General features: G+C 52.1%; 1 protein-coding gene across 3 annotated transcripts in view; it reads left to right on the top strand.

Annotated features, from left to right (window-relative positions):
• Window positions 1–26,653, top strand: part of LOC146402986 (uncharacterized) — an 80,024-nt gene that overhangs the window by 6,622 nt on the left and 46,749 nt on the right. For 2 of the 3 annotated variants that reach the window (XM_084959086.1, XM_084959087.1), the window contains exon 2: window positions 14,584–14,639. The exons of the other annotated variant lie outside the window; for it this stretch is intronic. In XM_084959086.1, the coding sequence (XP_084815212.1) occupies window positions 14,584–14,639 (56 nt within the window). The remainder of the gene's footprint in view (window positions 1–14,583; window positions 14,640–26,653) is intronic. 3 annotated transcript variants of the gene reach the window in all.

The raw sequence follows: 26,653 nt of genomic DNA, 5'->3' as shown, positions 1-26,653 counted from the left end.
GAAGTGCTCTGAGAATGTGTGGCCTTGCAGTAGTTTGCATCTCAACAGAGCAACAAGGGTCTCTGGTACCCTGAGTGGTAGGAGAGGGTGTGGGCACAGCAGTACCCAGGGCAGCGTCTCGGGGCCTCTGGGCCCCGGTGTAGCAAGATAACCTGAAGGGAGAGAGGCGGCAAGGACTCAAACTCAGTTCCTCTCCTTTGCAGAAGGGGCGTGGGCTGGCAGACACCCTCTGAAGGAGGAGACCAGAGACCAGAGAGCCAGCTTCCCTGCCAGCTGCCAGCCCACTCTCCGTGGTGTGGCTGCTGCCCAGGGAGCGGGACTGGCTTCCAGAGCTGCACAGAGATGAGTGCTCCCTGCCCGGGGGCAGAAGCTTCAAGTGCCTGTAGAGGGTGGGCACAGGGTGGGAGAGGAAGGGGGTGGGCAAAGGAGTGACTTTCGAGGCTGCGGGACAGGCTGGCTTAGCTGAAACCCGCAAGAGAAAATCCTCTGGTTTTGACGCTTAGGCGCATCCGGCCGCCCAAATGGCAGCAACTAGAGGGCAACATGTATTGGCTGGAAATTCAGACTGAGCAGAAATAATCTCAAAAGAAGGGAACCCGAGGCGTTCCCATCGTGGCTCGGTGGAAGCGAATCTGAGGACGCAGGTTTGATCCCTGGCCTTACTCAGGGGGTTAAGGATCCAGCGTTGCTGTGGCTGTGGTGTAGGTCAGCGGCTACAGCTCTGATTTGACTCCTAGGCTGGGAACCTCCATATGCCGCGGGTGTGGCCATAAAAAGACCAAAAGAAAAAAAAAGAAAAAAGCCGGGAACCTGAGGCCCCAGTGCGGGAGAGTACTAGTGCACCCACTTCCCACCCCATCTCCCTTAAGCATGAGCACACTGAGTGGATCTGGACCCAGTTAGGAGGCAATAGAGCTGAATCAAACAGATAGTTCCCAGACCACTCATCTGCCTCCCATGCAGCAAACATTTGTTGGCCGTACAGTGGCTGGACATCCCCGGACTAGGCCCCCTGTAGGGGTGGGAGTAGGGTCGGGGGCAGGAAGAGAATCTATCCAGCTTCCTTCTGATGTTGCTGGCGCTGAGGGCTTCCAGTTTCGGGGGGAGGAGGAGGAGGCCTGGGAGACTTCCTGCAGGAGGTGGCATTTGAGCTGAGCCTTGAAGGTTTGGGAGCATGTTGACCATAGACTTTTGGGTGTGAGGGGAGGGCGTCCAGGACATTCCATCCTTCATGAACAAGCGCCTTTAGGAGAGCTAAGCGCAAGTCCAATGTCAACTTCAGCCAAGAAGCCTACCCTGTACTCCTGGAATCATGAGAATTCCCTTATGTATTATTATTATTATTTTTTTGTCTTTTTAGGGCCTCACCCATGGCATATGGAGGTTCCTAGGCTAGGAGTTGAATCAGGGCTACAGCTGCTGGCCTACGCCACAGCCACAGCAATGCGGGATCTGAGCCGTGTCTGCAACTTACATCACAGCTCATGATCCTTAACCCACTGAGCGAGGCCAGGGATCGAACCCGCAACCTCATGGTTCCCAGTTGATTCATTTCCGCTGCACCACAACGGGAACTCCCCCTCTGTACTATTAAAGGTTCTCAACATCTTAGTTGTTTAACAAATGCAGGTTATTTTTCATTTATCTCATAATCCGAATGTTGATCCGTGGTGGTGGTCGTGGGCAGGGGGAGTCATTCGGAGACTCAGGGCCTTCCCTCTTGGGCCTCTGTCATTCTCTGGGGGAGGGGTTCTTATCTTTTTGTGTCCTGGATCCCCCTGGGCAGACTGGTAAAGCCAGTGGATCCCCAAGAATAAAGATTTTTCCATGCATAAAAACCAAATCACAGGACTACAAAAGAAACCATTCATATTGAGATTCAAGTATCAAAATATAAAATAAAACATTTTGTGGTATAATAGCATGTGTGATAAACGACACAATACATTTGAAGTTCCCATCGTGGCTCAGCGGTAATGAACCCAACTAGTATCCATGAAGATGCAAGTTCGATCCCTGGCCTGGACTCAGTGGGTTGGGGATCCGACGTTGCCATGAGCTGAGGTGTGCATTGTAGACGTGGCTCCGATCCTGAGTTGCTGTGGCTGTGGTGTAGGCTGGCAGCTACAGCTCCTTTTCGAGCCCTAGTCTAGGAACTTCCATATGCTGAGGGTGCGGCCCTAAAAAGGCAAAACAAAACAAAACAAAACAAAAAACCCCAATAGAACACATTTTTTGATATAATAATAAGTTAAAGAACAGCAAGGAGATTAACAGGATGATTTTAACATGTTTTCAGCACAAACGACCTTCTGATATTTCTGCAGCCACTCAGCATGATGTAGAAAAAGGCCTGCGATTTCTTTTATTTTTTTATTTTTTTTGTCTTTTTGCTATTTCTTGGGCCGCTCCCGCGGCACATGGAGATTCCCAGGCTAGGGGTCAAATCGGAGCTGCAGCCACCAGCCTATGCCAGAGGCACAGCAACGCAGGATCCGAGCCGCGTCTGCAACCTACACCACAGCTCACGGCAACGCAGGATGGTTAACCCACTGAGCAAGGGCAGGGACCGAACCCGTAACCTCATGGTTCCTAGTCAGATTCGTTAACCACTGCGCCACGACGGGAACTCCAGGCCTTCGATTTCTATGGATGGTGCAGTTACAGAAACAGGAAGCACCATCATGGTTTGTTGCCTCTCTTGTAATTGAATAAAATACTGCATCTCAGTTTGGAAGTTTGTAAAAAGAAAGATACAAATTTTTCTTGTCCAAAATGATGGAGCTCCCACATAACAAATTCTATCATGGACCCACTGGGGCTTGTGGCCCCCAGTTCTAGGCTCCTGGCATCCGGTGCTGGATCTTCTACACTCAGCAGAGAAGAGAGAATAGAGGATTTAGGGGAAGATTTTTTTCTTTTTCTTTTTTGGCTGCAGCGTGCAGCAGCTGGATGTGGGATTTCAGTTTCCAGGGATTGAACCCGGGCCACGGCGGTGAAAGTGCCGAGTCCTAAATACTACACCCCCAGAGACCTCCCTAGGGGATTTAAAAGGGCCAGGCCTGCAGGTGGCAAGTATCACTGTCCCTTTTCCTTGGCCAGAAACCAGTCACCTGGCTCCAGTTAACTGCAGGGAGGCTGGGAAGGAGTGTCTGGACTTGTGTGCAGGAGGAGAAGGAATAAGCTGGGGATAGGCTCACTTTGCCATACTTCTTTTTTTTTTTTCTTCAATGGCAGCACCTGAGGCATATGGAAGTTTCCGGGCCAGGGACTGAATCTGAGCCACAGCTGCAACCTATGCGGCAAATGTGCAACACTGGATCCTTTAACACCCACTCCAGGATTGAATCCGCACCCCTGCAGCAACCCCAGGGGCTGCATTCTGATTCTTTTTTTTTTTTTCTTTTTTTCTTTTTAGGGCTGCATCCGTGGCATATGGAAGTTCCCAGGTCAAGGGTCTAACTGGAGCTACAGCTGCTGGTCTATACCACGGCCACAGCAACACAGGACCTGAGCCGCATCTGGGACCTACACCACAACTCATGGCAACTCCGGATCCTTAACCACTGAGTGAGGCCAGGGATCAAATCCGAGTCCTCATGAATACTACTCAGAGTCGTTTCTGCTGTGTCACGATGGGAACTCCCTGCAGCTGGAGTCTTAACCCACTGTGCCACAGCAGGAACTCCCACCTTGCCATCCTTCTATCCTGGGGGGAAGTCATCTGAAAGCAAACATAGAAGATGCCTAAGGGAGTTCCCATCGTGGCGCAGTGGTTAACGAATCTGCCTAGGAACCATGAGGTTGCGGGTTTGATCCCTGGCCTTGCTCAGTGGGTTAACGACCCGGCGTTGCCGTGAGCTGTGGTGTAGGTTGCAGACACGGCTCGGATCCTGTGTTGCTGTGGCTCTGGTGTAGGCCGGTGGCTGCAGCTCCGATTGGACCCCTAGCCTTCGAACCTCCATATGCCATGGGAGCGGCCCTAAAAAGACAAAAAAAAAAAAAAAAAAAAAAAAAAAAAAAGATGCCTAGGAAGTAAAGGTTGCCTTGAATGTCTGAAGGAATGACCTTTCTCCTGGAGGTCTCTTGTCCTCCTGTCACCTCTGTCTTCATTCCTCTGTCCACCTATCTGCCCTTTGGTCCGTCTGTCAGTGCCTTTCCCCTCTCAGCCAACTCAAATCCTTTGTGGGATGAGGCAGGACATAGAAACTCACGTAAGAACGAGTAATAACTGCTTCATGATGGCAGGTAATTGATCACTGTCATGTGTAGCCTGTATCTCCTGGTGTCTCCCCTGCTGGCGCTCTCCACCAATGAGGAGTGCACAGACCTCCCTACAAAGTATTTCCACCCTTGGAGTTCCAGTCTTGGCGCAGCGGAAATGAATCCGATCAGGAACCATGAGGTTGCGGGTTCAACCCCTGGCCTTGCTCAGTGGGTTAAGGATCTGGCATTGCTGTGAGCTGTGGTGTAGGTTGCAGACATGGCTTGGATCTGGCGTTGCTGTGGCTATGGCATTAGACCCCTTGCCTGGGAACCTCCATGTGCTGTGGGTACGGCCCTAGAAAAAGAAAAAAAAAAAAGAAAAGAAAGTATTTCCATCTCTGTTGTCTTATTTAATCCATACAGGGCCCTGAGATGGGCGTCTGCAGCTCCTATTTTTCCAGACGAGACTCGGACGAGTTGTACTGGAAAATAGCAGTATGAGGACTTGAACTCTGATCTTTTGACTCCATGGGTCCCTTTGCCCCCCGGCCCCCACTCCAAGGGTTTCTTTCTCTTCCCTCCCACTGGCTTCCTGCTCCTCCCTGGGCCTCCAGTTAGGCCCTGCAGCGGGGTCTGCGGAGGGAGGGCCCCTTAACCCCCTCGCCTGGTCTAGGACCCGGGCAGGTTTCCTTGAGGACTCGCAGCAGCCTGGCCGCGTAGGGCAGGTCCCGCTCGCTAAGGCTGCTGGAGAGACCCGGTCCTGAGTCCTTTCATCTGCTCCTGCTGCAGGAGAATTCCTGTCCCGCAGCTCTCTTGGCCCCGCCCTGGGTCCCCTCGGGGCTTCAGTCTTCTCCTCCATCCTCCTCAGACATTCCTCCTCCCTCCCTTTCCTCCGCCCTCATTCTCACCTCTCTTTCTCTCCCAACTCACCTTCCCCGGGGTCCCCTCCCTCCTTTGTCAGAGGCAGCTCTGCGAGGCTTCTCAGCTCAGGCTCACTCAGCCTGCATCCCCTGGAGCCTCCTAGGCAGCAGCTCCGGGAAGGGGGGCAGAGACGCATCCTTGTCCTTGCAGATCTGGTGACCCGGGTGGGCCCCCGAGGGGCTGGAAACTCATATCCTGCTCAGACCCTCAGCTGGTCAGTGTCCCCGGCTCTGGACCGTCTCCTTGGTGATGGCCGAGGAGCACGTGCTCCTGAATCTCTTCTCCTCCCAGTTCCTCCTTCTGCCCTCGCTTACCCTGGGCTCCCAGGCCTCTTTCAGAAAGCGCACCCCCATTAGTGGGGCGGGGAGGGGATCTGGTTTCTGATGTGTTTGCTCTTGGATAGTTATGCGAGGGCAGCCCTGCTCTGCAGAGACTCCCTGGGGAGAGGGCCCGCACCAGAGCCACAGGGCTGGGTCTGCGCTGCACGAATACCGAGAGGCAGACGTGCCGGGTGTGCGAGCACATGCTCCCCTCCCCCCACCCGCCCCACCCTCACACACCGACACACAGGCGTCGAGTCAGGGGTTTTGATGTGCACACCAGGATGAATGTTCTCAAGCACACGCAGAAGCCGAGAGAACAGGGCAGTGAACTCCTCCACCCTCCACGCGCTCATCCCTTAGATCCGACAGTGAGCAGCCACAGGTACACCCACGTGGACACCCAAGTGTAGCACAAATAAGTGAAAAAATCCATTTAGTATTTTTCTGGTTACACGCATGCGGAGTTGGGTGTGTGGATCATTTTCCCATGAAGAATTACAGGGGGAGGGCATATTTTGTGCAAGTGGTTCTGGGATGGCCTTGCTAGCCGTCACCGAATACCCTCAGCCATGATCCTTGTAGCGTCTTGTGTGTTGATGACAAGAGGGGCTGAACCGGGTGGGCTGGGCCTCTGCGCTACAGATTGTGTGTTGGGGGTGTGTCCTGAACAGCGAACCTTGAGGGTCCTTTTGTGATGGAAGTTGTGTGTGGGAGGAGGTGGCTGTGTGTGATGGCATAGGTGGCACGCGTGCACGTGTGTGCACGCCTGGGGCCAGCAGGAGAGGTGTGCAAGCGTCAGGAGAAGCCGAGAGGCAGCCAGCCTGGCTCTTGGGAGAGACACTCATGTGTGAAGAGCTCAGCGCTCAAAAGCGGCTGTTCAACAGCTTGAGCATCAAATTAGAGGCCACGTGGACAGAGGTGTCGGCCTTCGCTGGTTGCTGTAAATACTTCAGCGCAATTGACAACAGCTTGTGGAGGGCTGAGTGAGATGGGGAGGGGGCAGAGGGAGGGGCACCGCCTCCTGCAGGGACCCTCTGTCCTACAGTCCTGTCTCTGCCAGGTCAGTGCTGGTGGAGAGGGGGTACAGGGCCTTGGAGCAGTGGGTCTGTAACGGGGTGGGCTTCCGATCGATCATCTGCCATTTACTGCTGGGTAACCTTGGGCACATGACTTAGCTACTCTGTGCCTCCGGTTCCCTATCTGAAAAAAAGAAAAAACACCCCGGCAGAGATCTTCGCGAGGAATTACAGGATCTGCTTTTATCTGAAAGCACTTGTCCTGGTTATACAGATATTAGCTTGTGTTGCCTTGTGCAGGCTAATATATGGGAATTAACACAGTGCCTCTCCCATCAGAAGCTCTCAATAAATGTTAACCAGTGCTGTTAGCTTCACGCTATTGTCTTCCTAAGCCTGGACCCAGAGCCGGAGGTACCACAGTCCCTCTGAATATGCATGGAAAAAAGGCTTCCCAGAGGGCAGCCAGTGGGTCTTTGTGGGTTTTCAGAGAAGATGTTTTTTAGTTTCCAGGCTCTCAGAGAACCCTGCTGGACAGGATCTGAGAGCGTCTGCCCAGGGAGAGCTCTCCGTGGACCTGTCTGCCTTCATTAGTGCCTTGGCTGCTGTGTTCTTAAAAAGTCTTGTGTGAATGGGTTTCTGCAAACTCAATCCCGTTTAAAATGCACTAGCAGGACCGAGAGCTTAAAGGGACCCTGGGGGGGATTCTTTTGTAAAGCATAGCATCTTCTAAATGTATCTATTTTGTAAAGCACAGAGAGTTATGCAGTAGTAATAGCCGGGATTCCTTGAGTGCCTACTATGTGCTGAATAGTCTTGAGTTCCTACTATGTGTCAAGTATTCAACAGTATTATTTAATTACAGCCTCACAACAAGACTGTGGAGGACGGTATCTTAATTTTTTGGAAGAAGAAATAGCTGCTCAGGAATATCACACACCTACCCATGGGCACACAGCTAAAGGGTGGCGGAGCCGCAGTGGGAACTCGGGCCAGCTCCTGTGGTGGAAGCTCACGCTGTCTCTGCCATGCCCTCCCTGGCTTCGTCCTACCCTCCCTTCCCCTCCTCTCCCTCCCCCTTCTTTCCCTCCCTCTCTTCCTTCTCTCTTTCTGCAATCACACAAGCATCTTTATTTTGCATGTAGTAGAGAGAGGGTAGTTCTAAGAATCCACAGTCACCTAAACCACAGACTTCAACAGTGTTTAAAAAGTGGGGCCGGAGTTCCCGTCGTGGCGCAGTGGTTAACGAATCCGACTAGGAACCATGAGGTTGCGGGTTCGGTCCCTGCCCTTGCTCAGTGGGTTAACGATCCGGCGTTGCCGTGAGCTGTGGTGTAGGTTGCAGACCCGGCTCGGATCCCGCGTTGCTGTGGCTCTGGTGTAGGCCGGTGGCTACAGCTCCGATTTGACCCCTAGCCTGGGAACCTCCATATGCCGCGGGAGCGGCCCAAAGAAATAGCAAAAAGACAAAAAAAAAAAAAAAAAAAAAGTGGGGCCAACATGGTCCCAGCCCTCTGAATTTTTGACAGTTCCTCTTAAAACCATTTTATGAATATTTTCAGACAGATGCGCAGAAGTAGAATAGTACAGTGAATCGCCCACCACTTAGGTTCAACAATTATCCAGACTTGGCTTCATCTAGCCTCTACTTTTTTGGGGATCCTGTCTGAATTTGGGGAGACAGGAATTATTACATCAGCTGCCCTGGTGTTCTGAGCATGCCCTGAACTGTGTATACCCTTGGAGGTTTTTTGTTTTTATTCAGAGCAGCTTGATGTATTATCATATATCGTGAGCAAGTGTCTTTTCCTGCGTGTATATGAAAGGGATCACAGATCCTTCTAGGTCTTGCGATTGCATTGCTTTTATTGCTGGCTTCCTCTGGCACCGTGTTGACTGTTTCCCGCTCAGTCCTTCCTCAAGGGAGGAGGTTCCCACAGCCGTGGAAGGGACCAGTTCTCCGGCAGCCCATTGCTCCAGTCCGTTGGTGGTCACCGGACTATCTGCTTTCTTTTGTAAGGATGCAGCGAATCCCTGCTCCTCCTCCCCAGGTTAGTGACCGTGATAACAGGGCACAATCATGACTGCGACTTTCTACAGCTTTCCATCCTCCAGGAGAACCTCTTTCTTAATGCTCTTGTCAGTGGGGCCGCTTCTCTCCCAGTGGTGGGCTTTTGTGTGCTGAATTCACCCAGAAGTCCTGCCTGTGGAAGGGGTCTTGGGTGGGTGCTGAAAGCAGCAGGAGGGAGTTCTTGCATCTTAGGGGAAACCTGGCTTCCAGGTGTGTTCTGCCCCCTGCAACAGCTGGACCTTTGGCCCAAGGTCTGCTGGATGAGTCTCGGGCACTCGCTGCACGGAGGTATGGGTGTGGAGCGTTCCAGTGTTCCAAGCACAGGTTACTCTGATACGTGGACTGGGAGACATGCCTTTCTGATGCCACCTTCGACAGTGGCTTGTGAAGCCATTGGCCTGGTAGAGCAGACCTTCTCAGCGTGGCAGGTGGCCGCCGGTGCACAGCCCCCATCTCCGTTTAAATCTGCGCCGCAGTGACCACGGCCTTCCCCTGATTTGGCCTTTCCCCCCCTGACCTTACCTGTCCCACCAAATCGTCTACGAACAGCAGTCCCTCCAGAAAACTTCCTTATTCCTGTTCCTGAACAACTTTGGGGCCGGTTAATGGCAAGATGATTTCTGTCTCCTTGAAGCTGTGTCTGTTGGCCACGCTGGGTTTTGTCTGTCGAGTAGCGCCTCCGACAAACTCTTGAAGAGGTTTCAAAACACTCTCCAAGATAATAGTTTTGAGGAAAAAAAAAATTGAAATTGGAGTTCCTGTCGTGGCTCAGTGGTTAATGAATCCGACTAGGAACCATGAGGTTTCGGGTTCGATCCCTGGCCTTGCTCAGTGGGTTAAGGATTCGGTGTGGCCATGAGCTGTGGTGCAGGTTGCAGATGTGGCTTGGATCCCAAGTTGCTGTGGCTCTGGCGTAGGCTGGCGGCTACAGCTCCGATCAGACGCCTGGTCTGGGAACCTCCATATGCTGTGGGAGCGGCCCTAGAAAAGGCAAAAAGACAAAAAAAAAAAAAAAAAAATTGACATTAACCAGAAGAATGACACTGCCTGGCATGGACTTCTAGATCTGTTCCAGGCTTGACCGGCAGCACGTGACAACATCAGGCAGGCCCCATAAACCTCCTGGCCTCACTGCTGCGCGTCCACACCTTGCCCAACAGGCACCCGGAGGACGTCCTGGTCTTTGTGGGTGAAGTGGGAGGGGGTTGTGGTCAGAGCCCCCAGGGCTGCGTGGATCAGCGATTCCACGCACTGTGTCCATACAGCCATGAGCGTCAGCAGAGCTGCCCACAGTTTCAAAGAGGGGCCACTGAAATCAGTGGGGGGCAAGTTCAGAGGAAGAATGATTACAGCTGAACAGCGGCGTTCTGGAAGATTCCCTGAAGGATGTGGGTTTTGGTCAAAGGCCTTAAAGATCTAAGAGAATCTCTAAGTGGAGATGGTGGCGGCAGGAGAGACTGACGTTACCCCCAGGCAGAGGGGGTGTGAGCCCAGGCGAACCAGCAAAGGCTTTTCTCCATCTGCAGTGGCACCATCGCTTTCCGGTGACTCTTTTCAGAGCAGGGACCCTGCGTCCTTTATTCACGGCTGTATCCCCAGCATCCGCAGCACACGGCGGGTGCTCGTTAGGTGCTGGCCTCCAGCAGGGCCTGGAAGGACGGGAGGTTTGGCAGTAGGGCGAGGAGAAGGGAGGGCATTCCTGGAGGGGAAGTGGTGCGGGCGAGGGCACAGAGGTAGGAAAGCATGAAACATGTGTGCAGATCAATGAGGAGCCTGGTTTGTCTGGAAAAAAGAGTGTGTGCCGGGGAGTTGTGGGCGATGAGGTTGGAAGGTGGGCAGGAACGCTGCATTTTCCAGGTTGGGTCTGAGGCCACAGCAGTAATTCCCTGCAGAAGGGCAGGGGAAAGACCAGGCGGCACAGGGCTTTGCTGGGTGGCCCACGGTGGGATGGGGGCGGATGGGCAGGCGGCTGCGGCCACCTCCTTGCGTTTCTGTCCAGCCCCAGCCCCTTGGCTCTTCCGGTGTTATGCAACTGGGAGTTGAGGGAAGGGCCAAAACTGTCATTTTTTTCTCTGCGGGCAGACACACAGACACACACACATCAATCCTGAGAATGATTTTTTTTTTTTTTTTTCCATTTGTCAAGAGCCAGAAAAAGGCTGAAGGTATAAAGTTTAGAACTGGCAGGGCTGCAGGGCCGACAGGAGAAGGGCTGAGGATTTTTGAGTTTCATAAGCTGCAGCAACAGTTGGGAGCTGGGGAGAAAAGAAAGAAGAATTTCCATGAAGCCTCTGCGGTGGAAGACTGCGTGGAGTTTTGGGAGGGGGTGTGTCCTCGCTCTGGAGCCCGGGGTCTCCTGAGGGTTGGCATCTGTGCCCCCCAAATACTGCTGTGGGCGTGGAAGACAAGGCCTACGTCCCAGGGCTGGAGGCACCTGGTCTCATCGCCAGGGCCACGCTGCCTGGGTTCACATCCTAACGCCACTGGCCTGCCAGCTCTGTGACCTTGAGCAAGTTACCTAACCTCTTGGCGCCTCCCCTTCTTTGTCTATAAAACAGGAATCACAACTTCCACCTTCCAGGGTTAGGATAACTATATGAGTTAATATTTGCTTAGAACAAGGCATGTGGTAAATGCTCAATAAATGTTCGTTGTTGTTATTGAGAAAGTGGAGGTCGAGAAGGAACAGACACGGTAAAGGTTACAGATACTCAGGTCCAGCTGGGATAAGCGACTTCTCCCACTGAACCCCAGTGCTCCAGCCTCAGCTGGGGTGAGAATGGCTATCTTTAGGCTTTCCGAAAGGTGACGTTACTTTGTGTACATGCTGATTAAAAGAAAGAAGTCCAGGAAAGCACTTTTTTTTTTTTTTTTTTTTTTTTTTTGGCTGCACCCTTTGGCATATGGAAGTTCCTGGACCAGGGGTAGACTCTGCACCACACCAGCGACCTGAGCTACTGAGCAGTGACAACGCTGCATCCTTAACCCACCGAGCCACCAGAGAAATTCAAGAGTACCTGTTTTTAAAGGACAATTTCTAAGTATGATTAAAGTTAATAAACAAAGTCGATGCTTAAATCTGTAGCTGTCCAAAAGCTCAGGTATCTGGAATAACGCATTAATTGAAGGGTCTAGAGAGCTGAAGTTTCACTGTATGTCTATTCGATAAGTGTGGCAGTTGGACACACATGATAATGAAAAATTGAATGTAAGTTCTGTCAACGTTGGGAAGGAGTCGTACAAAAGGGTTTTGTGCTGTGATGTAAAGACCCCCTAGACTTGGAGACCGACGGCAGTCTTCCTGACACTGTGTTTCCTCATCTTACAGATGAGGCTAACAATAGGGAGCTCCCCTGTGGTGCAGTGGGTTAAGGATCTAGTGTTGTCACTGCGACCGCTTGGGTCACTGATGTGGCTTGGGTTCCATCCTTGGCCAAAAAAAAAAAAAAAGAATTCATCATCAGTGATGACGGCGGCAACAATAACAATATACCTATAAAAGAAAATCCCCACACGAGACGGCAAAACAGGAAATGCCCCCGAGTAATTTCAAAATGCCGACTGTTCTCCATGCTGAAGTAGAATTTATTTTTTCAAACGTTAGTTTTCCCACATTATTAAATAAGTCATTCTTTTTTTTTTTAACTCCCATTCTTTTTTTTTTTTTTTTCTGCTGGATAGTATGGGGACCAAGTTGCACACACATGTATGTATACTTTTTCCTCCCATTGTTGTGTTGTGATGTGAGTATCTAGACCATAGTTCTCAATGCTACAGCAGGATCTCATTGTAAATCCATTCCAAGAGCAATAGTTTGCATCCGTTAACCCCAGGCTCCCGATCCCTCCCACTCCCTCCCTCTCCCCCCCAGGCAGCCACAAGTCTATTCTCCAAGTCCATGATTTTCTTTTCTGTGGAAAGGTTCATTTATGCTGTATATTAGATTCCAGTTATAAGTGATATCATATGGTATTTGTCTTTCTCTTTCTGACTTATTTCACTCAGGATGAGAGTCTCTAGTTCCATCCATGTTGCTGAAAATGGCATTATTCTGTTCTTTTTTATGGCTGAGTAGTATTCCATTGTGTATGCATACCACATCTTCCTAATCCAATCATCTGTCAATGGGCATGTAGGTTGTTTCCATGTCCTGGCTCTGGTGAATAGTGCTGCAATGAACATGCAGGTGCATGTGTCTCTTTTAAGTAGAGTTTTGTCTGGATAGATGCCCAAGAGTGGGATTGCGGGGTCATATGGAAGTTCTATGTATAGATTTCTTTTTTTCTTTTTTTTTTTTTTTTGTCTTTTTGCCATTTCTTGGGCCGCTCCCGCGGCATATGGAGGTTCCCAGGCTAGGGGTCGAATCGGAGCTGTAGCCACCAGCCTACGCCAGAGCCACAGCAACGCAGGATCCGAGCCGCGTCTGCAACCTACACCGCAGCTCACGGCAACGCCGGATCGTTAACCCACTGAGCAAGGGCAGGGACCGAACCCGCAACCTCACGGTTCCTAGTCGGATTCGTTAACCACTGCGCCACGACGGGAACTCCATATGTATAGATTTCTAAGGTATCTCCAAACTGTTCTCCATAGTGGCTGTACCAGTTTACATTCCCACCAGCAGTGCAGGAGGGTTCCCTTTTCTCCACATCCCCTCCAGCACTTGTTATTTGTGGACTTAAATAAGTAATTCTTGTTCACTGCTGACAACATTAAAAACTACCACAAGCAAAGAGAAGAAAATGAGAAATCAGCTTAATGTAATTCTGTTGTGTCTGGTTTATAGGGAAACACTGCAAACCTGTTTACCTTGAACAGGTACGCACTAGGTGGCTGTTTGCACTTCACTTCATTCTTATAAGAGTCCTAGGGGTGCAAGTAGGGCTGGGATTATTCAGTTTATTTTACAGACAAAGGAATGGAGGCCCAGAGAGGGTCCCGACTTGATTAAAGCCACACAGCTAACCTATGATTTTCTGGAGGGAGGAGACAGGAATCCTTTCCAACTAGGCCAGGAGAACTGGGGGATGCAGGCCGCCAGGCTTGCTGACTGGGAAGCCTGGGGAGGAGGAAAAGGGAAGGCGGGCTGAGGTGACCCCAGATGTGCAGAAAGAGTGGGGAGCTGGGCAGGAGCTGTAATGTGGGCGGAGCCGTGGTGTGGGCGGAGCTATGGTGTGGGCGGAGCCTGCCCTCTCCCGCTGGGGACTTGCTGTTCCAGGGCGTGCGTGAGCCCTGCTCAGCCCGCACCGGTTCATTCTCAGCCTGGGAAAGCACCAGAGTTGGGAGGATTTTTCGGTCGATGGAGGAGATGGAAAGAAGGGGACAGGGTGGCGTCCCTTAGGTAATGCGATCTACACAAGCAAAAGGGCGGCCAGAAAGACGTTGGGATCAAATGGTCCCTAAGCGAATTTGTAATCTCCCAACTGCATGTCCCCTCTCCCGTTCACCAAACTGCTCCTCTTCCGGTGTCCCTTTCAAAAAGCACCATCTTTCCCCTCAGTTTAGTGTAACCTCCTCCAGGAAGCCTCTCCAGTTCACTTTGCCAAACTCTCCTTTTGTCAAACTTACCCGAACTGGCATCTCTGCGGGGGCCTTGTTCTAGGGGTGTGTGTGCCCCCACTTGTCCTTTCATGTCCCCTCATCACTCATTACCCTCCTTTCTCCCCCCCACCCACCTCCAGACACAGAGGGTGCCTGGGGGTCAGACCTCTGCTGTCACTGATCACTTGCGGACGGGAGCCACACTGCGCCGCCACCGCCCCGGACTCTCCAGGATGATACCCACGTCATACATTCCATTCTGTTGTCCCTCTGTTCCCTAGAGGCTGGAGTGGCCAGGTGTGCAGAATTCCAGTTCCGAAAATCCTGTTGCTGACAACCTCAGCTGAGGGAGTCATGGGGTGTCAAACCTGGGCTTCAAAGCTTTGAAATTTTATGAAACAAAACAAACATGTAGGCATTCTTTGCAACTTTGAGTGTTGTCTTGAAAGATAAACTTTCATCATCCCTGTGCCTGTTATTAATGGGTCTCTCTATCTCCCTCAAGGTGAGAAATGACCGTCTCCATCAATCGTCGCTTTTCCTGGATCTCCTCATAGACAGGTAGATGCCTCTCCCCGACCTGGGTCATCCATTTATCCACATTCAATGTGGATGCAATCCCCCCCCCTCCTCCTTCCCTCCCCCCTCCCTCCCTCCTTTCCTTCCTTTTTCCTGCTCTCCTTTCCTCTATCATAGATGCCAATGCATCCAGCAGCAACCTCCCGGTCACCACTTTTTTCAACTTATTTAACCCCCACCCGAAAAAACAAAAAACAAAAAAAAACAACGGTTCGTCTATTTCTCCTACCTCCCACCCCACCCCTGCAACCACCAATCTATTCTCCCCATCTATCAGCCGGATATTTATTTATTTACTTACTTGTTTGCTTGTATGCCACATCATAGAGATGATACGGTGTTTTGGTTTTTTGTTGTTGTTGTTGGACTTATCTCACTAAGCATATTGCCCTTGAGGGCTGTTCATGTTGCTGCCAACGGCAAGGTGCCATTCTTTTCTGTGGCTGAGAAAGAGGACCTTCCAAGTTTACATAATGTATTCCACAGTTTCTTTATCCATTCATCCACTGATGGGCACTTGGGTGGTTTCTGTATCTTGGCTGATGTAAGTAACGCTGTAGTGAACCTGGGGATGCAGGTATCTTTTCGAATTTCTCCGTTTTCTTCTGGTAAATACCCAGAAGTGAAATTGCAGCATCATATGGTGATTTTATTTATTTTTAGTTTAGGATGTATGTATGTATGTATTTTTTTATTTTTATTTTTTTCCCCACTGTACAGCATGGGGACCAAGTTACACATACATGTATACATATTTTTCCCTCCCATTGTTGTGTTGCTATGTGAGTATCTAGACATAGTTCTCAAGGCTACACAGCAGGATCTCATTGTAAATCCATTCCAGGAACAATAGTTTGCATCTGATAACTCCCTCCCGCTCCCTCCCTCTCCCTTGGTGATTTTATTTTTTAATTTCTTTGAGGAATCTCTGTACTTTTTTTTTCTTGTTAGGGCCACCCCCGGGGCATATGGAAGTTCTGGCCTACACCCCAGCCACGTCAGATCCGAGCCGCATCTGTGACCTACACCATAGCTCGTGGCAGTGCTGGATCCTGAACCCACTGAGCGAGGCCAGGGATTGAAACCATGTTCTTGGGGATACGAGTCGGGTTCGTTAACCTCTGAGCCGCAGGAGGAACTCCGAGCGTACTGTTCTCCGTAGTGGCGGCCCCAGTTTACACTCCCATCAACCGTGCATGTGTGTTCCTTTTTCTCCGCGTGCTCACTAACACTTGCTCTTCCTAGTCTTTTTGATAAGAGCTGTGGTGACAGGTAGGGGTGACAGCTCATGGCGATCCTGACCTGTGTTTGCCCAGTGATACAGAGCCCCTATTTATGTACCCGTTGGTCCTCTGTCTTCTTTGGAAAAATATCTATGCAGATCTTCTGCCCAGTCTATGGCCATACCACCCTGAATGTACCTGATCGCGTCAGATCTTCTGCCCAGTTTCTTTTTTTTTCTGTACTTTTTTTTTTTTCCTTTTGGCTGTGCTTGCAGCATGCAGAAGGTCCTGGGCCAGGGATCTAACTGGAGCTGCAGCTGGACCTAGAGCCACGGCAGTGACACTGCCAAATTCTTAGCCTGCTGAGCTACGAAGAAATGCCTTCTGCACTTATTTTAATCAGATTTTGTTTGTTTGTTATTGAGTTGTATGTGTTTTATATATTTTGGATATTAACCGCTTATCAGACTTGCACATAGTCTCTGATTTGCAAATATTTTCTCCCGTTTGGAAGGGCAGGTTGACTCTGCGTTTTGTTGACGGTTTCCTTTGCTATGCAGAAGCTTTTAGTTTGATGTTTATGTTTGTTTATTTATTTTTGCTTTTGTTGCTTTTGCTTTTGGTGTCAGATTTAAAAAATCATCTCTAAGACCTCTTAATTCACCCACTATTATAAAGATAGTATACTCATAATGGATTTACTTTTCCATTCATCTGTCCATCCGTCTGTCCATCCACCCATCTACCCATTAATCCTTCACCATTTTCTTTACACGTCTCATTTCTTTATCTCCACCTCCTCAGTGCTCTGAGTGGCCTCCCTAGGCCCCCAGCCTTCCAATTTATAAATGTCCCCCTGAAATCGTAGGTACCTTCTACAGAGTATCTGTAACTACCACCGCTTTTAGCTCAGAGGGGTTTTTCCAGGGGCCTCTCTGGCCTGGGTTGCCTTCCAGAATTTCAGTCGTATTGTCCCCTTCTTGAATTCCTCCCCCCTGCCTGGCCTTCTTGTATTTTATCCAGACCTTCATGCCTCGCCTCAGCTCATTTCCTCTGCCTGGAATGCTCTTCCCGACACCCTTTCCTGTTGATGGCTTTCTATGTGTCCTCCAGGACATTCAGTTCAAATGTCACTCTTTTGTGACACTGTCTTTCACCTCTTTCCTTGTCACCTTTTCCAGCTGAATTAACACTCTCCTCCTCTGGTGCTCCCTCAACAATTTGTATGTCTCTAGCATAGCACTCACCACTCTGAATTGTAATTAATTGCTTGCTTGTCTCTCTCACTGGCTGGAGGGAACATGCTTAACCCGTTACTGCACTTCTGTTACCTGGCGCAGAGCTGAGCTAGTAGTAGTGTCTGTCTATTTCCCTATCTATCTATCCATCTATCCATCTATCTATCTATCTGTCCATCCGTCCATCCGTCCATCCATCCATCCGTGGAATGGATAACTAGCTTATAGTTATCCATTAAATGACCTCTATCCTTCTCTGCCACAGTCTCCATTTACCTAGGAACATCCTTCTCATCCTTGAAAGCTTTGCTCAAGTGCCTGCTTCATGAAATCTTCCTTGATTTCACCACCCAAGTCAGACTTGCCACTCCCTCTTCTAATTGGCCCAGTGGCTTTGGTGAAGGGCAGATGGAGAGCAGAGTGGGCTGAGGTAGCAGGTGAAGCCTAAGGGAGCTTCTCCTGGCCTCCCACCCCTCTGGGCTCTGTCTCAGCCGAGGGCCCTTGTACAGGCCCCGGCCGTAATCCTTGGGAACCCAGCTTCCCCTCACCCCACCCCCTGTCCCAGGGGACCTCAGACCTAGACAGGTTCAGAGAGGAGCCTTCGGAAGTGCTGAGACAAGGCCGGCCCTTTCCAGGACGGAAGGGACATGCTCACCAAGAGAACTGTCCAAGAGGCTGGGCCCAGGCTTAGGGACGTATGCAAATCAGAGGCAAATTGAATGCAAATAGTATGCAAATATACATGTGGTTCTCCTGATTGCTTCTTTCGGTGGGAGGGGGCCCTTGGCAAGCCTCTTGCCTGGGTCACTGGGAACAGGATGAGCAGGGGCTCTCCCCCCACCCCTTATTCCCCTTCCCTCCTCCCTCAAGGCCCATCCTCTCTGTCTGTGTCTGCAGCTCCAGCCAGCGCTTCTGTTGCGAGTGCGTGGGGCCAGGCTTTCTACCTGAGAAGAGGTGGGCTGGCTTGTGTCCTCCTGTCAGACTGGGGGCCTCCCCGAGGGAAGGCAGGGGGCAGGGATGCTGAGGTCAGCTCGTCTCCACCCTGGCTCGATCCCGAGAGGGTGTATATGGGGAGAGAGCCTTCTCCATGGCTGTCTCAGGCTTCCCTGAGGAATTCTGTCCCTTTATACCCATGTCCCCAAAGCCCGCCCTCCCACAGCGGAGGGAAACCCAGGGGAGGAGGCGGGAACGAGACTCGATGTCTTGCTTTGGAGTCGGGCAGAATCCTGGTTTGTTTACTCCCTCCGAAAGAAAAAAGTCGTTTTTCCCGAGGGGAGGAAAGCTCAAGCCATTTCCATAAACAGGTGCACCTCCTCCCCTGAGCCACCGCGCAGGCTCCTTAGCTGGGCCTGGCTCTGGGTCCTGGTGCGAATGAGTCAGTCCGTGATCCAGGGCATGTCTTTAATTAAGGGGACAATTGCTTGGCTCCAGGATGGGAGGTCCCCTCCCTGGCAGACCCTCCCCGTCCCGTGAATCGTCTCTCAGCCTGTCTCGGAGCTGGGCTTCTTTCCTGTTTCTTGCTGAAGAGACAAGATGTGGGCAAATTGGAACAAGAGGTGGGGGAGGAGCCACCTTCTGTGATCCCGTCTGGACATTAAGAAGCGCTTCTCCAAGAATCTGGAACTGGTAAGAACAGAGGCTTGCTGGACCAGAGCCCTTGACATCTGTATCTTTCAGTTCTGGGAGGGTGAGAGGCCAGTCCTTCATTTGATGGGGGCCTGGCAGTGGAAGCCTCTTCTTAAGGTCACATAGAAAGGTAGCGACAGAACTCAGATGCTGGAATTCTCAGCCTGTGCTGAGTTTACTTCGGTGGGCGTTGATCTGAGCAACAAATGAATACATGAGATGACAAAGGCCTGGGCTTCTGGGCTCAGCACTTAGGCTATTTTCTCAGCGGTTGTGTTCGCACATGCAGAATACTCCCCCCCCCTCTTTTTTTTCAAACTGGACCGCTTCTGTGGACAGAACCTCTGTCTGTTGTTTGGTCCTACCGATTGGTCAGGTTCCTGGAAGCAGAGTTTTGGGAAATTATTTGCCATCTACCAAAGTCACTAGTGCTGGAGCTGCTGTGTTGGGGTTCCCGCGTGACCCCCTGCGTCTGGGAGGATCCTGGGTCCTGGGATGCTGAGGATGGACTGGATGGCTTTGAGGTGTGGGCACTGGATGGATGGGGTGCTTGGCATCTCTCAAGCCTGCTGGGTTTCCAGATTGTCCCTGAAGAAGAGGAGCAGGACCCAGACACCCAGGGTCCACGGGGAAAAGCAGAGGCTTAGAGATATGGAACGCTTTGCTCTCTGCAGAGGTACCTGAGAGCCGGGGCTGCATGCCTGCTGTGTGCAGGGGGCAGTTATGGCCCCACAGATCTGCTTCCCCCGCAGAACCACTGACTCCCTTCTAAAGGGTAACGGCTGGACCACAGTGAGGGCTCCAGAGAGCAGCGGCAATCTTCATGTCATAGTCTGAGGCCCATAATATTTGACGGGCAGCAGAGCCTGATGGGAAAGTGGGGCCCCAACGCTGCCCGTGTGCCAGGACGACTTCCCCAATGGGCCTTGGGGACCTGGTGTCTTGGACCTGGGCATTTGCCTCTGCCCATATATTCTCATCCAAGGACATTCCCGGTACACTATAGCAGAAGATGGGGCTGGACCATAGGGGGTATAGTGGCCTGGGTCATTGGGAATGCTGTGTGTGTGTGTGTGTGTGTGTGTGTGTGACCTCTCAGCATCTCCAGTATAGTGTATAGAGGTTAAGGTTAGAGGAACAAGGTCTGGAGCCAGAGTGCTCAGGTTCAAATCCTGGCTCTGCCACCTGTGAGTTGGATGACTTTGGACAAGTCACGTCACTTCTCTGTGCCTCAGTTTCCTCATCGAGAAAATGGGGGAGGGATAACCTACCTTATAGGGTTGTCGTGAGATGGACTTTGTGAATATTAGCATCTAGTAAGAGTCATGTGAATTATTTTGCACAGCAACACTTCCTGTCTGTCTGTCTTACGAGTCTCAGGACTAAGGGCATCCATAGACGTTCGCTGCTTTCTCTGCCTTGCACAGGAGACCTGGTCTGGGGGCAGCACGGTCAATAGCGCAAGTGCAGGCTTATGCATCCAGGGAGACCTGGTTCAAAGCCACCTGCAAGGCGTGGGACCTCACGTCTCTGCACCTCAGCTCTCCCATCGTAAAATGAGGACAATTCGTATTTCACGGAGAAATTGTGAGAATGAGGTGAGAGAATGTATGAAACCTCCCGGCTCACCCAGGCAGTAACCTGCCACTGATTGATGTTTGTTCCTTTTTGCGGCTCAGAATGGCTACAACAGAAATGAATTTCCACCCTAAGAGGTCTCTTTAACTGCACATTTTATTTGAATGGAGTGATAATAGCATCGATAACAGTAACAGTCCCCCCACCTCATATATAGTTGTTTATTGATCATGCATCCTTTATATACAGCATCACATGTATTCCTCCCAACAGCCCCAGGAAGGATGTGATGTCGTTATCCCCACTTTAAAGATGAGGAAACTGAGGCACCTCGAGAAAAGTGGCTTCTGACAAGGCACCGGGCAGGTTTTGCTGAAGGAACCCCTTTCCAGCCAAGCCAAGGCCACGGCTCACTTGGGTGTGGGGCCCCCTGTGCTTATGCAAATGGATGAGTGCTAATCGCTTTGCTAATGGGAAACATGCGGGGGCGATAGGATCTGAAGCAAAGCGGAAAGGCCTTCCAGAAAAGCGGAGCTGGGAGAAACCCCAGAAAATCTGAAAGATAAGGCGCTGCCCTGAGAACTCACTGCCCCGCGGGCAGGTGCCGAGCAGTGAGTCCAAGGAGGCGGGGATGTGTGTAATCGACTGACTGCTGTGGGCCCGGAGCGGCTCGGAGAGCCGAGTCCATTTCCCGAGCCAGGCCCGCTTGCTGGACAGCCCAGCAGAGAATTCCTGGGCACCTCCTCTTTGCTTTGCTCTAGGTTGGATCCTGGTGTCATCCAGACACGTCTAAACCCTGCTTCCCAGGGGTTCAGTAGAGTGAGCACCTGGGTTCAAATCTAATTTTTGCCACTTACTAGCTTTGAGACCCTGGGCAAATCACTCAGCCTCTCTGTGCTGCAGTTTCCTCGTCCATAGACTGGGATGTTGCATGTGGATGATGCTGCTGTAGGGAGGATTCGGTGAATTAATCCCTGCAGGATGAGAAGAGTGACCGAGAGAGTAGGTACCAGAAGAGTGAGAGATGTTGTTGTTATTTGATTATTTTAGAAAGATAATAAAATGTGGCCAAGTCTTTCTCTTGCTTAAACTCTTTCCAGAGTGTCCCACTGCCTTCAGGCCCCAGGCTGTTCTCAGTGCCGTGGTCTACACGTGGCCCTGGCTCATGCTCCAGCTTTGTCACTCCCTGAACTGTTCCCCTGCAGTCACCCCCAATGACCTGGGTTTTCCTGAAAGTTCCATACTCTTGCCTCAGGGCCTTTGCATATGCGGTTTCCTCAGCTTGGAGTTTCCCCTTCAAAGGATGTGCCGTCCACTGCTCTCCCTGTGTTTGGCTGTTGTGAAGGAAGCTTTATTTCTGACGCCCATCGGATTTTGATGCCCATGTCTGGGTCCTCGTGGCCTCTTGGGTCCCACTATCCTAGCACTTCCCACCGAGGTGTGATTGCTCCCGCTGGCCCGGTCGCCTCTCTGTCCCCAGTGCATGTCTGGACCCAGAGGAGTTTTGACAAATGTTTGTTGCTCACATCTAGAGGGAGCGGGTGCAGACAAGTACACCAAGCCAACTGCCCCGAGGTCCCCTCAGCTTCTACAAAGGCGACAACACAATCTGAGAGCCCTGCAGCCTGCTAGGCAGCAGAGGCTGGTGGTTATAGAACAGGCACTCGAGACCAGCAGACTGGGGTTGAGTCTTGGCCAGCTACTTGTGAGCTGTGTGACTTTGGGCAAGTCGTGTGACCTCTCTGAACTTCAATTTCTACCCAGTAAATGGGAATAATAATAGATACTTGAGCATGAGATGACATAATGACATCGCATGTTTTACAGCGTGTCTGGCACATAGTAAAAGCCATTAAATGGGGACAGTCTACTTTGCCATCACCGTGACCCCTGCCTAAAGCCGCCTTAGGCTTAGGTCGCAGCTGTGGCTTGGATCTGATCCCTGGCCCGGAAATTCCGTATGCCTTGGGGCGGCCAAAAATGCAAAGCAAACCAACCAACAAACAACCCCAAAAGCAACATTACAAAACTATTACCTTACAGTTCTGGCGTCAGACGTCCAGAACCAGTGTCACTGGACTAAAATCAAGGTGTTGGCAGGACTGGTGTTTTCTGGTGGCAACAAAGCAAAATCCATTTCCCTGCCTTTCGAGCCTCTAGAGGCTGCCCGCGTGTCTCCGTTGGTGGCCCTTGCATCATTCCAGTCTCCCCTCCTGTCATCGTGTCCCCCACTCTCACTCTGCCTCTCTGCCTCCCTCTTTCTGGGACCCTGTGATCACACGGACCAACCCAGGTAATCCAGGATCATCTCCCCGTCTTAAAACCCTTACCTTAATCACATCTGCGAAGTCCCTTTTACAACATAAGGTAACATATTCACAGATTTCAGAGATTAGGCTGTGGACATCTTTGGGAGGGGCTCTTATTCAGCCCACTCCACCATCTCAGGATGAGAAAACGAGGGCTTAGGAAGGTGAAGGAATTTCCTGAGTCATGTAGCCAGGAACTGGCAAATCCAGCCCTCCCTGGCCTCAAGCTCTGAACCTTAAAACAAGAAGTCGGCTGCTGGAGGTGAACCTTGAACCAGGTTTGGAAGAATGAATTGGAGTTAACAAAAGGTATGGCAGGTAGAGGGATGGTGTGGGCCAAAGCAGAAGTGCTGCAAATCAGCTCGGCATCGGTGGGTTTGGGGGCCATAAATGGCTCACAATGGCCGCAGGGTGGGCTGGGAGAGAGGGAGCAGGTTGGCAGGGCCGGGAGCAGGGAGAGCCGCATACAGTAGCTGCGATGCCTGGGATTCCACCTGAAAGATGTAAAGAACCTGGGGTGGGGGTGGGGGGTTGTGTGATCTGGCCGTCGTGGGCCCAAGCCCTTCCGCGCTTGCAACCTTGATTTCCCATCAAGGGAGATGGTAGGTCAGCTCCTGTGCGGTGCCTGGGCGAGCTGGCCGGTCCCCTGGTTGCCTGGCCTGGTCCCATCCGTCCCTGAGCAGAAACGAACCGCCCCCGCCCCCCACACCAGGACAGCGACGGTTTCCAAATATCTGCCTGTTGAAATAATGTTCTCTGGGCGCGGGGCCTCCCTCCCTCCCTCGCATTCCTGGGCGAGCCTGCCTGTTTGGCTTGCTCGGACAAATATTGACTTTCTCTGTCCTTCTCACTCTGGGTCTGTTTAAAAGGCATCAATCTTTGCCGGGGTGCGAGCTCCCTCTCCGTAACCTGTGGCCTCTGCGGTCCTGTCCTGGAGGGAGTGGAGGGGAGGGGCTCGCCGGCCCCAGGACACCCTTTCTGGCTGGGCTGCAATAGAGAGGCTTTTAATGGAATCGAGCAGGCGCCTTCCCGCCAGTCCCTGGTCCCTAACAGCTGTGGCCCAGGCCCGTGGTAACATGACATCAACCTGGAGAGCCTCCCTACACCGCCTGGCTTCCCAACTCCAAGCGGGATCCTCTGTCAAAACCGCCTGCTGATTTCACCTTCAAAATCCTGCCCCTAATCCGGCCACTGCTCAGCCTCCCTGCTGCCACCTGCATCAGAGAACTCGCTCCCGATGAGTCACTTAATCTCCTCGCTGGTCTCTCTGCTCCGGGCCCTGCTCCCTTCAGGATGGTCTCAACGTGGGAACCAGAGTGGCCTGTTGTGTGGCCATGAGGTCCTGCCACCCCTGCGCCCCCAGCCCTGCAGGGCCCTCCCAGCCCCTCACAGGAAAAGTGAAATGCTTCCAGTGACTTAAAATCCGCGGTGATCTGCCCCCTGCCTTCCTCCCGTCCAATCTCCCTCTGGGCCGCCCTGCTCCAGCCCCACCAGCCTCCTGGTTGGGCCTCGGCCTGAGAAACGTTCCTTCTGTCTGGACCGGCCTCCCTCTCCCCCACTTCCGGGTTGTTTCTGCTCAGATGCCACCTTCTCCGTGTGCCCTTTCCTGGACGGCACCCCCCATGCCCCGCCCCCAGCACTGCGGGTCCCCTTCTGCTTTATCCTCCTCCACAGCCCTTCTGACATCAAACACACTGGGCGTTGTAAGCGGTGATTGTGTTTCTCTCCCAACTCTGCTGAGGGCAGGGCTTTCTGTGTGTTTCACTCGCACCTGCCCCAGCGCCTTCCCACAGCCAAGGGGCTGCCGTCTGGGGTGAGGGTGCGGGGCCCCACCTGGTAAATGGAGAGTGTGTGAGTTGTTAGCGTGATGGCCAATGTTTATTATGTGCCTTGCGGGTCAGCCCAGAAGGCGGGCATGGCGATCGCCCGCTTTTGTGGAAGAGGGAACCCAGGCACCACGGGGCGTAGGGATGGGTCCAGGTGTCGGGCTGGGTCCTGGGTGTAGGGATGGGTCCCGGCCGCCTCGCCAGGCTGCACCCACCCTGAGTGCCGGCATGTGCCATGGGAGGCCAGTGGTGGGGGAGCCTCCACTACCCCTCACCTCCCACCTGTCACCAGGACGGCCCTGTCACCAGCTCTCACATTCTTCTTGGTCTATCTGCCCCATGGCGCTTGGCCAGGCCCCTCTTTCAGCTCCTCCTGCTTCCGGCCTCTCCCTCTGTCTCTGTGTCTGTCTGTCTGTTTCTCTGTCCACCCTACCCGCTGCCCAGTGCATTGCCCTTAGACCTACGCCTCCCTCCTCTCTTTGCCCGGAGCTCCATGGGCCCAGGACTGGATTCCCTCCTGGGGAAGAGCAAAGCTCCAGGGCATGGGGCTCACAAAGCCACCCCCACTCACTCCCCTTCTCTCTGAATGAAGGTGAGGGGGGGGCGCTGGGGGGGAGGCGCTGGGGGGGTGTCTCCTGCCCACCTCTGCTCTTGGGACGCCTTCTATTTTCTCAATCTAGCCACTTCTCTTTTTATTTTGCAAAACATTTGAGGAACAGAGGCATTTTCAGAATCATACAACAAATACTGCCATACCTTTTCCCTAGATTCACCTGTGTGACACATTGTCCCCTCCTCCCTCCCTGACCCTGCGTCCCCTCCCTTTCTCTCTCGCCATTTGTGAGCGAAAAAGTGATCTCACCCCTCAAACTTTAGTATGTGCCCCTTAAAAAGGACATTCTCCTCTATAACTGCAGTACGACTCTTGCCCCAAGGGTTTACCTTTGATACTCTCTGATTTTCTCGCACATTCGCGTTTTCCCATTTTTTCTAAATGATGTCCTCTGGCACAGTTTATCTTCCTTGTCATGTCTCTTCAGCCTCCTGAATCCGGAGTCGTTTCCCAGTCTTTTGGGTCATCTTTCATGACACTGACATTTTTGAGGCGTCCAGATCTGCTGTTGAGTGAAACATCTCCTGACTTGGGTTCGTCTGAGGTTAACCGTTCTTGGCGGGAGGACTCCGCTCCCAACCCCCGTCTCTTTCTCTCTCTCCCTCTGGATCACCCCACCCACGCTGCTGCCCCTGGCCTTGCCCTCGACCTCCTCCTCGCCAAATCTTGCCAGTGCTTCTCCACCCCTGCCCAGCCCCAACCCCAGCCCCACCTGCCAGGTCAGCAAGAAGACCTGCCCTGGCACCGAGGAACTGGAGTGGAGAGTGGGGAGAAGCCACGCTGCCCTGCCCACTGGGAAGACAGGAGGGAATCGGGGCCCTGCGCCCAGAGAGGCTCAGGAGGTGAGGGTTTCCTCCCGATGTGGTTTTTAGCAGCAGAATCTTCCGTTCAGACATATGATACGTGGAAAAGCGCTGGCCCTGCTCCTACCGCAGGAGACGTGTGTATATGCTCATTGGTGTGTACGTGCCTGTGTGCACGCAAAACTGTGTTCTTGGGTTTGGGATCTGAAGCTCCAGCCACTCGGTTTTCTTCTCTGCTCCAGAGTTCCCCCCTCCGAAATTTTCTTAAAGTCTTGGGGGCCCCACTGATCCAAAGACGCTAAATCCCACCAACGTCCATGAGATTTACTGTGTATTGAGCCTGGTGCTTGGCCAGGGAGGAGGGATTGCAGGTGGTGTAGCCACTGGCTTTGGAGTCATGCAGGTCTGCCTTCCAGTCTCTACCCAGTTTCCTTCTGGCTCTGTGGTTCTGTGGTCCTGGGCAAGTTTCTTCACCTCCTGAACCCTTGGCTTCCTCACCTGTACAATGCGATAATAATAACAGGCCCGAACTCTGTACGACCTTATGAAGATGAAGTGCAGTTAATGGCCCTGCGGGCCTGGCAGAGACGAGGTGGGTGCCTCCTCGTGGAGTGAGGGGAGCAGGGAGGGGGGATACAGAACCCCTACCCAGCAGGTTGAGGCCCAGGAACTAATTGTCAGAACAGTTGTTTCTGATACACGGAGGGCTCTCGGCTTTCCCCTGCAAGCCTGCTGTTCTGCGGTGGGTAGTCAAGTGGGGCTTTGATGGTGGATGCATGG

Source organism: Sus scrofa, chromosome 6 (genome assembly GCF_054392235.1).
Source record: "Sus scrofa isolate SSC_HxYL_T2T_F1_AM1 chromosome 6, Sscrofa_HxYL_maternal_Yorkshire_Landrace_v2.0, whole genome shotgun sequence".
NCBI lineage: Eukaryota > Metazoa > Chordata > Mammalia > Artiodactyla > Suidae > Sus > Sus scrofa.
Note: the sequence above shows the minus strand (reverse complement) of the source record. Positions and strands in the feature narration are given on the sequence as shown.